The sequence below is a fragment of the Acomys russatus genome, chromosome 22 (genome assembly GCF_903995435.1).
Source record: "Acomys russatus chromosome 22, mAcoRus1.1, whole genome shotgun sequence".
Classification (NCBI taxonomy): Eukaryota; Metazoa; Chordata; class Mammalia; order Rodentia; family Muridae; genus Acomys; species Acomys russatus.
In genome coordinates this window covers 30,682,027-30,691,959 of record NC_067158.1, presented here as the reverse complement: position 1 = coordinate 30,691,959, position 9,933 = coordinate 30,682,027, and the positions used below count along the sequence as shown (strand labels likewise).

The window sequence follows — 9,933 nt, the reverse complement described above, 5'->3', positions numbered from 1 at the left end:
ACTCACTTTCCTGAGGGATTCCATTTCGTGCTCTACTTGTAAGTAGGGACAAAGCTAGCTAATGAACACATCTCTACTAATTATGAGCAACGATAGCTTGCAAGACCTAACTTTAGGCACCTCTCTGATCTTGCCAATTCCCATTATGAGGGCCTGCCCAGCATATTCCAGATGAAAGGATAATAATTACTCATTTATTCAAAAGACTCAATTAGGAGCCTTTCATCAAAGGGTCTTAAGTGCTTGTAGTGATCCTTCAAAGGTAAAGATGATATTTACAGGGAGAAGAAAGCGATGGAGCTCCATCTGGAGTCTAAATGTTTGACAAGCCACACCAGGGATGAGACAGCCCACATGGAGGGCAAGAAGTAAGACAGACCTGTTTTCTGAAGTTCCAGACAGAAAAGAACAGTTTGACTCTGATCTTTCCACACCTTAGCTGTATAGGGACAACAGGACCCTAGGAAGGATTTCAATCAAGGTTCAACTGCTAGTATCTTCAGGGGAACCTCATACAAGCTGAGAGCAACAGATGTGGAGGTCAAAAAAGATGACAGATGTGGAGAGGACTTCTGCTGTAACTGCTGCCACTTACCCACTTTGGGATCTTGGAAAAGTCCTTGAATGTTTGTTTCCTTTCATTTTTTTTTCTCTATTGATTTGCTTATATCTCTTGCTCATTAATTTTTGGGCAGTGAACTTTATTGATGGTATTAGAGAAAGTAGGAATCTCTGGGCCCCTCCTGCTATTCTGGAGGTCTAGGATGGAGTCTGTGAAGGGAGATCAGGGCCTGACTTGGAACAGGGATTCCTCAGCAGCCAGGGGCCTCTCTCTTGCTCTCCTGTCCTTGCTGGGGTGAGTGGTCCAGGGCTTCTTACTCATTAGAGGCCATGTAGGCCATGAGGTCCACCATTTGGTTGATGTAGCTATATTCATTGTCATACTAGGAAATGAGCTTTACAAAGTTATCCTTGAGAGAAATGCCAGCCCCAGCATCAAAGATGGAAGAGTGAGAGTCACTGTTAAAGTTATAGGAGACAATCTGGTCCTCAGTGTAGCTTAGGATGCACTTTAGAGGGCCCTCAGACGCCTGTTTCACCACTTTTTTTATGTCATTGTAATTGGTGGGTTTCTCCAGTTGGCATGTCAGATCCACAATGGACCCACTGCGGGTAGGAACACAGAGGCCATTCCAGTGAGCTTCCTGTTCAGCTCTGGGATGACCTTGTTCACAGCCTTGGCAGCACCAGTGGATGCAGGGATGATGTTCTGGGTAGCCCCATGACCATCATGCCACAGCTTTCCAGAGGAGCCATCTACAGTCTTCTGGGTAGCAGTGATGGCGTAGACTATGGTCATGAGTCCTTCCGCAACATCAAAGTTGTCCTGGATGATGTTGGCCAGGGGCGCAAAGCAATTGGTGGTGCAGGAAGCGTTGATAACAATCTTGAGTGAGTTGTCATACTTCTCCTGGTTCACACCCATCACAAACATGGGGACATTGACAGAAGGAGCGGAGATGATGACCCTTTTGGTCTCACCCTTCAAGTGAGATCCAGCCTTCTCTATGGTGGTGAGACACCAATAGACTCCAGAACATAGCAGCACCAGCAGCACCCCATTTGATGTTAGCGGGATATTGTTCTTGGAAGATGGTGATGGGCTTCCCATTGATGACAAGCTTCTTCTTCTCAGTCTTGATTTTGCTGTTGAACTTGCCATGGGTAGAGTCATACTGGAACATGTAGACCATGTAGTTGAGGTCAATGAAGGAAGTCATTGATGGCAACAATCTCCACTTTGCCATATGAGAAGCCTGGTCTGGCAACCAGGCACCCAAAGTGGCCAGATTCGCTTACTCTGACCTTCACCATCATGTCAAGGGACAAGGCTGGCATTGCACAAGAAGATGTGCCTGTCTCTGGAACAGGGAGGAGCAGAGAGCCCTCTAGTTCCTTCTTGCACACCTCTTCTGTCTTCTCCCCTGCCCCCTCTCTTTCTTTAGGTCTTCTATAAATTCATGCAGCTCTGTGTGTGTGTGTGTGTGTGTGTGTGTGTGTGTGTGTGTGTGTGTCTATAAATATGTTTTATATGCCAAACCCAATTTACCTTATGTCCCAAGGAGGAGCATCCATGGGACGGATCAGGGAGTTACAGACACATGCTGTGTGAGTTAGGGTTTCGGTCACTGTGACAGAATATCATGACCAAAAGCAACTTGGAGAGGAAAAGGTTTACTTCAAGTCATGCTCCATCAATGAGAGAGGTCTATATAATAACTCAAGGCACAAACCTGGGGGCAGGAGCTGATGCAGAAGCCATGAAGAAGCAATTCTTACCAGCTTTTGCAGCCTGCTTTCTTATACAACCCAAGGCCACCACATGCTAGGGACACTACTAGTTTCAGCAAGCTGGTCCTTCCCACATCAATCATTAATCAATCATTAATCAACACACTATCCCACAGACCTGCCCACTGACCAGTTATAAGGAGCCATTTCTTAATTACGACTCGCTTTTCCCAGGTAGGTTGAAATTTGTGTCAAGCTGACAAAGCAAACCAGCACACATGCCTTTGTTTGTGCCTCTGTCTTTACTTTGTACGTGTAGTTCACCTCCTGCTGCCAAATCAAATTAGCTATAGCACCCAGGTATTTCCATCCTATCCACTGTGTTTCTAAATGCATACATACCCTGACCTCCATATCCCAATTGAGGAAACTCACTCTATTTGCTACAGAGAAAGCAGCAAAGTGATTGCATGCTGAGATTGAGACATTTGAGAAGATGTAAGAAAGAGATTTATCACATTAATGTGGTCAAGCTTAGGGAGTGCAACAAGGGTTAAGTTGAGTCTGAATATTGCCAACCCTAGGGACTTGTCATCACCTATAAGGCAAGGAGGTAAGGGGATGGATGGTACCTCCATCCAAGGTAGATTACTTGGAAGGGGCCTTGGGAGTAGACACATTCAGCCCATTTCCAAAGCAGCCAAAGAAAGCACCCTTCAATGCCCACACTCTTGGTGATTTTAATATCTCCATTAATTCTCCTTTGCCCATGCTCTACAAATACAACCCATGGCATTGGGGTAAGGTTAAAGTAGCACATTTAAGTAGAGATGTCTGAACACCTTCTCAACTTACAGAGCAAATGCAGAGAGATAATTCTGAATCCGGTACAGAGCTCAGCTATATCGGAACACTTGGGTCTGTTCTGTTGTGGAGACACATGCCACACCTGTGAGAAAAAGGAGTGGGCCTGGTTCAAAATTAAAGCGTAATTCCATGAAGCAGAGAAGAAAATGCATTCTTAATCCTGAGGAGGGAAAAGGATATAAAGATATGAAGAATAGATATCTTCCAGTCACTTAAAATGAGAGGCCATTGGCAATACGAGCTGAGCCCACCTTGTTTCAAGTGTGTTCTTGGGCTTGAAGGAATCAAGAACAGCCAGCCATCTTTCTTGTCTAAAATGTGAATTCATAGGAGAGTAATTTAATAAACCTTGAACAAGCCTAGGACAATAGCTTTTGAAAGATGGGGGGAAAAAAACCTCCAAGGAGGACGGATTTAGCCTCACATATCTCTCAGAACATTAGCATAAGACTGAGCTGCCTCACGTGAACCTAAAATACAGGAGAAAATTGCTCTCAGAGAGTTACAGCTGAGCCTACGCACCATGGATATGGTTCTTTGGTCTGCCACCTGTGAGCAAAACCCAAGTTAGAAATGTAAGTCAGAAAAAGGCCAAAGTATAAACTCTATACACGTACCAAAGGTGCATCGTGTGCCAGGAGATTTGGGAACGTGCACAGATGCTGTTACTTAAAACTTCAAAGCAACCCTGTACAGCCAGGTTCTTTCTTTCTTTCTTTCTTTCTTTTTTTTTCAGCATTATATAAACCATACCTGAATTCCATAGAGCATAAATTGCTTGCCTAAACTATCATAGAAGGTGGAGGGGAAGCGCAGCAGCAGTGATGCAGGTCTCTGTACTCAAAGAACTGCCCAAAGAGGTAGGGCTGAGATGCCACTGTGATTTCATAGAAAATAACCTAGCAAGACTGAGACTAATAATAATGACAGGGCGTTCATTTTTCTTTACTTCATCTTATAAACAAAGAACCAGTTCTTTGAGTTTACATAATTTTCCACAAGGCAGAGATTGAGATTCTATAGTGCAACGGGTTAAAGACTGACTGTCAAAAGGGTGTCTCATCTAACAACATGGCATATAATGGGTTTATGGAATAAAAGTCTTTGCAAGTATATCTATGGTACATATGTTGAGTAAAAAGCATCATGGATGAGAGTAGAACTGATCTAATGGGGGGTGCCCTGACAAGAGAGAAAAGGAAAGGACAAAGAAAAAGACAGAGCAGGTTCTGTGAAGATGGAGACACAGAGCACAGTCATGTTGTTACAAAAAGCAGAGAAGAGAGGCCAAAAGAGGTTCATCTCGGAAGTCAACAAAGTAGGCTTGAGCCTGTGGGTAACAGTTTTAAACTCTGTACCTCCAGAACCAGCAGACAAAGAGACTTTTGTTGTTGTAAGGCAGTGTGTCTGCCTTTGTTATGGAAGCCTTGTTTCTGAGGAGGATTTAGGTCAAGTAGGCAGCTGACTATCAGAGACTGGAGCTGTTTGGGACCTCCTCATGTAGCTGGTTAAAGGACAAGACAGCCTGTAAACAAGAAGCTCAGCTAGGAAAAAAAATACCTATTCCTAAAATTAGCTTTCTTGTATGGTCTTATGTACGAGCTAGAAGAGAAAGTAGTCAGTGTTTGCCATTTATAATTTTCCAAAGCTTTCTAATTCAGCTTAGTCTAATAGGATTATCTTTTATCAGAAAACATTTAACGACATCACAAATGATGTTAGAAACTTAGCTTTAATACTTTGAGCTTCACATGTAAAAAAAAATGAGAATATGTTTGGAAATTTTTAGCACTTCTGACACAGAGAAAACATTTAATAAATGGTTGTCATTTTCATATTTCAACAGATGAGTACAATGTCTAAGTAAACAAGTTTCGGGGAATAATTTCAGCAGTATTTAAAGAATGTTTATGACAAGAAGGCAGTGTTCAAAATGCTTTACTGATTGAAAAAAAACAATATAGAGAAATACAGATAATTATATAGTCTATATAATGCAAATTCTGGAAAATTTTTATTTGATAGTTAATATTCTAAGTTAAATAAATGGAGGAGCCATGTGGTATGGCTACATATAGCCTACAGTCAGTCATATGTGTATGTGTATACATTAACATATACTTGTACATTAACCCAAGGATATTTATTGCTATTATTTTTCACTTGGCAACTCAATTAAAATATTTTTGTACAAACAGTACAATGTGTCCAAAATTTAATACTTGTGGGTAAAATTTAATTAAAGCTTAGGCTTTCCTAAGACTTAAAATAAGTATAACAAGAACCATCCTATTTCTCATGGATACATAACACTTAAAATGTCATCACTAAAATATACGCCAGGGGATGTGTTCATTAACCATAACAGTTAACAGAAATTAATGTTCTTGGTGAGGAGAGTAACACCAAAATGATTAGGGATATCTACAGGACCTTCCACTCTGCTCAGTCCTGGCAAGTAAGCCAAGTGCTGTCATTCATCAGCACCTCAGGTCCATGAGAACATGGTTGTAAATCTGCCTGCCCTGTGTGGGTGCCATCCAGTACAGCCATAAACTCTGCATTGCTTGGGTCCAAGGTGCCTGTGTCCCGTTGTCAGGCATGTGTAATTTTGAGTGCTGTGGAGAGGAGCTATAAGCGGGAGTTCCCTGAGTTATATAAATGAGAGTAAGACTCGTTTTAATTTGTATTTTTACAGTCACTGACTGTATATAATTTTGTCAATTCCTGATTAAAAAATATTTGCTAGTAAAACTAAAGAGAAATAATCTTCAAGTTCTTTTAAACTCCAAATAAGAGGAGATATATATATATATATATATATATACATATTATGTCCATTAGCACATATACTGTAGTAGCTTTGGGCAATACAGATAATGTTGTTTTATTAAGTATTATAATGCACCATAAATTAATTATGTATTATTGTACATTGCTTATATTCAAAACTTAATTACCCCATGTGCCATGTATGTATATATATATATATATATGTATATATATATATGTATATATATATATATATACATATATATATATATATATGTATGTATCATACATTTTGCAGATACACATAAAATCTAAAAGGAAAAATAAAGATTTACTCACAGTTTACAAAAATTACCTCTAGATAATTTTTACTTTTTCTTGTTTTTTTTCAATTTCTAAATTTTCTTCAATAAATCAAAAATGGTATCATTTTTTAAAATCCAATAAATGCTATAAAAATCTGCATTCACACTTCACAGTTACAGATTTGCTCAAAGGAAACAGATGGCTGCTAGCCCTGTAACATTCTGTCTCCTAAATTTAGAGCCAGACATTCTGGTGTGATCCATTGCCCAACATGGATTCTAGATTTTAAAAATGCCATAGACAAAATTGCAAATCATGAACCTAATTTGTTGTAGAGTGGGTAGAATGTCCAGCCCAATCATTTATTCAATATGTATTGAAGGCTGACAGTGTCCACACGCAGAGAGCAGTCTGAACAGGAGACACGTTTCTTTCTCTCACGGAGCTTTTGATGGAGTTGAAGATAAAACTTCTATGTATAAAATGCCTGCCTGCATCTAGAGATGAAAGTTCTACCAAAGCAGAGATCCCTGTGCATTCTTGACAGCTGATCTTCTAGGTCTCTTCGCTGATGCCACACAGCCCAGGCTGTGTTAGTTAAGTTGAACGTGAAATAGCTTCTGAGTGACATTCAAACTGATAGACATCCATGCAGCAGAAATCAGCCTGTTGATAGGCATTAGCCAGCATCTCACATGGACCCCAAACCCTTAAGGCTCACATTCTCCCCGAGAGAAGCAGGGTTCAAGACAGCCACAGACAGGTACACAATCCGCTAAATGAAAGAAAAGGTTATTTCTTTCAAGGTTGAGAGGTCACAAGAGACATCCTGAGAACATCACGGAAGATCTGGGTCAGCAAAGGATAAGAGTTAATTGCATGAAACGGGGAGAAAGGAACGGATACGCAGACAGAAGTCACGTGTGCAGTTGCCTTGGTGGATGAAGCAGCATCATTTGTTTCTGTACCTCCCATTTAGACTACTGGAAAAGTACTTTGCAAGCCAGAGCCCAGCAGTACACGGCCTTTATTGCAGGAGATGAGGACGCCCAAGAAGTTTACTACTAGAAGGAAGTATTGTAATAAAGCTTTGGAGAGCAGTGTGCCTGATGGATAACCTCTAGCAGACAAGGGTGGCTAAGAATGACATAAAAGGAGTCTGGAGTAGATATCTTTGGCTCAAAGCAGGACATGCTACGACAAGGTCTTGAGGGATAAAAAAAGGCTAATTTCACTTCTAATGTCATATGGGCATTGCTGCACAGGAATCAGTCATTTTCCCTGCCCAGCTTGGCTGACTTTAAAAACCACTGTAATCCCAGCACTCAGGAGGCAGAGACGGGCGGATCGCTGTAAGTTCGAGGCGAGGTCAGCCTGGTCTACAAAAAGTGAGTCCAGGGCAGCCAAGCCTACACAGAGAAATCTTGTGTCGAAAAAATAAAAAATGAAAACCCAAACAAACAAACAAACAAAAACAAAATACCAACAAACAAATAACCCCTGCCTGAAGTGGATTAGTTAAACAGCCCCATCAGGTGACTGAAGAAAATGCGCTGGATACTCTATTGAAGCGGTAATTCAAGCATCTTTTATGACGTGTATTTTTAAATCCTGGCAAATGCCTTTCTAGCTCTAAGGTATAATTATAACAGAAGCATCAATACTAATTAAATCTCATAATCTTTCTATCCCCAACACTTACTGTAACACCTCAAACACTGTGACTTCTCAAGTACTCTGGTGCCTCACATTTGACCATGTGCCCTGGAGGGGGAGACCTGGTGGCACTCAGAGGAAGGACAGCAGGTTGCCAAGAAGAGACTTGATACCCTATGAGCATATACAGGGGGAGGTAATCCCCCTCAGGAACAGTCATAGGGGAGGGGAATAAGGGAAAATGGGGGGGAGGGAGGGAAGAATGGGAGGACACAAGGGATGGGATAACCATTGAGACGTAACAAGAATAAATTACTAATAAAAAATTTAAAAAAATAGGAAGTTGTGTGCTGGAGCATCTTCTGGGTATATTCCAAGGAGTGGGATAGCTGGGTCTTGAGGAAGCCCTATTCCCATTTTTCTGAGATAGCACCAGATAGATTTTCCAAAGTGGCTGTACTAGTTTGCATTCCCACCAGCATGAAGGAGTGTTCCTCTCTCCCCACATCCTCGCCAGCATGTGGTGTCGCTTGAATTTTTGATCTTAGCCATTCTGATGGGGGTGGAATCTCAGAGTTGTTTTGATTTGCATTTCCCTGATGACTAAGGAGGTTGAGCATTTCTTTAAGTGTTTCTCAGCCATTTGATACTCCTCTGTAAAGGATCCAGAGGGTCCTAGAAATCTACAAGTAGAACAATATGATAGGCAGATTTGGGCCCAGGGGTCCCGCTCAAACTAAGGCACCAGCCAAGGACAATACAGGAGGTAACCTTTAAACCCCTTCCCAGATCTAGCCAATGGTCAGAAATTTCTCCACAGTTGTGATTGTCTTCGGGTTTGTAATAATGCCATGCTTAGGAGGCAAAAGCAGAACCTTAAGTAGAAGATGTGTCTGTGTGTGTGTGCATGTGGGTGCGCACAGACTTGAAAGCCACATCCAGGGTGGTTGCCCTAGTCTAAATTGTGATAAACGAGGAAGGAGACCAACTGCTACTTTTGTGCTTATGAAAATATACTAGCCTAGTCTGCTCGTGACCGGATCTTGAGTAGCAAAGTTCAAAGTTCAAAGAATACAAGGGAAATTTTACAGTAAGACATGACTTCTGCTTCAATCAATTTTATCTGGAAAAATGTAATCTTTATGTTGCCCAGAGGAACCTATCATTATCCAACATAGGTCAAACAAACCAGACGTTTCTCCACTGGTGAACTCACTGCTGTTAAGATACCAAGAGCAAAACTTTTACTGAATATTAATAGTAAGTCCAAATAGCATAAAACCAACTAACAGAATTTTCAACCAAAAATAATTATTTTTCTTTGTTCTTCAAAATATCATGTCTCTCTGGACATGTGGTCAAAAGCAAAATCTTGGGTTCTAGTTTATGGTTAAAAAACAAAGCAAATTCAGTGCATTAAGGGTGGAATGACTAAAAGACTTAACTGATTTTTCTCTAGTTAAATCACTAGTAAGAAAGATATGAAAACAAAATAGATTACTTGGATGTGGCCGAGGAGAGAGATGGGGTAGTGGGGACGCATGACAACATAATTTTTCTACTCTGTCTTTATTTACTAAAGAAAGGTGATGAATTTATGTTATTGTTTAAGTCTGGACATGGTAACAAAGTTCCATGCCCAGTTATTTGAGCAGTTGAGACAAGGGGCTAGTAACCACAAGGTAAGTTTGGACTATACAATGTGTTCAAGGCCAAACCTGGGTAACTTAGTGAGATTCTTTCTTTAAAAAACAATCTAGAAGGATAGAAGGCAGGGATGTAGCTCAGTGGTACAGTCCTCCTTTAATGTAAGATAAGTAAGAGAGAGAAGGGTTATTTTCTAACACTGAACAGAACATACACACCCAGGTGCACACACACATGTACATATACACACACACTCATACACACATCCATACACACAGGAACAAATATACATACACAGGCTACATGCACACACACAAACACACACACTCTCTCTCTTTCTTACACACACACATACTCTCTCTGCCACACACACACACTTTCTCTCTCTCTCTC

At 40.9% G+C, this 9,933-nt stretch overlaps 1 protein-coding gene across 1 annotated transcript; it reads right to left on the bottom strand.

The window, feature by feature from the left end:
• Positions 1-944: 944 nt before the first annotated feature.
• On the bottom strand, positions 945-1,781 carry LOC127205728 (glyceraldehyde-3-phosphate dehydrogenase-like). The gene is made up of 3 exons (XM_051164996.1): positions 1,619-1,781; positions 1,296-1,566; positions 945-1,167 (listed from the first exon to the last, which is right to left on the bottom strand). The coding sequence occupies exons 1-3, from the start codon at positions 1,779-1,781 to the stop codon at positions 945-947; spliced, it is 657 nt and encodes a 218-aa protein (XP_051020953.1).
• Between the last annotated feature and the right edge of the window lie 8,152 nt (positions 1,782-9,933).

Excerpts from the sequence above, each read along its gene's own strand:
- LOC127205728 (XM_051164996.1), bottom strand. The coding sequence starts at position 1,781 with ATGACTTCCTTCATTGACCTCAACTACATGGTCTACATGTTCCAGTAT. Across the intron at positions 1,567-1,618 it reads TCCCGCTAACATCAAATGGG|AGAAGGCTGGATCTCACTTG; the intron begins GTGCTGCTGGTG and ends TCACCACCATAG. Across the intron at positions 1,168-1,295 it reads GGCTCCTCTGGAAAGCTGTG|TGGGTCCATTGTGGATCTGA; the intron begins GCATGATGGTCA and ends TCCTACCCGCAG.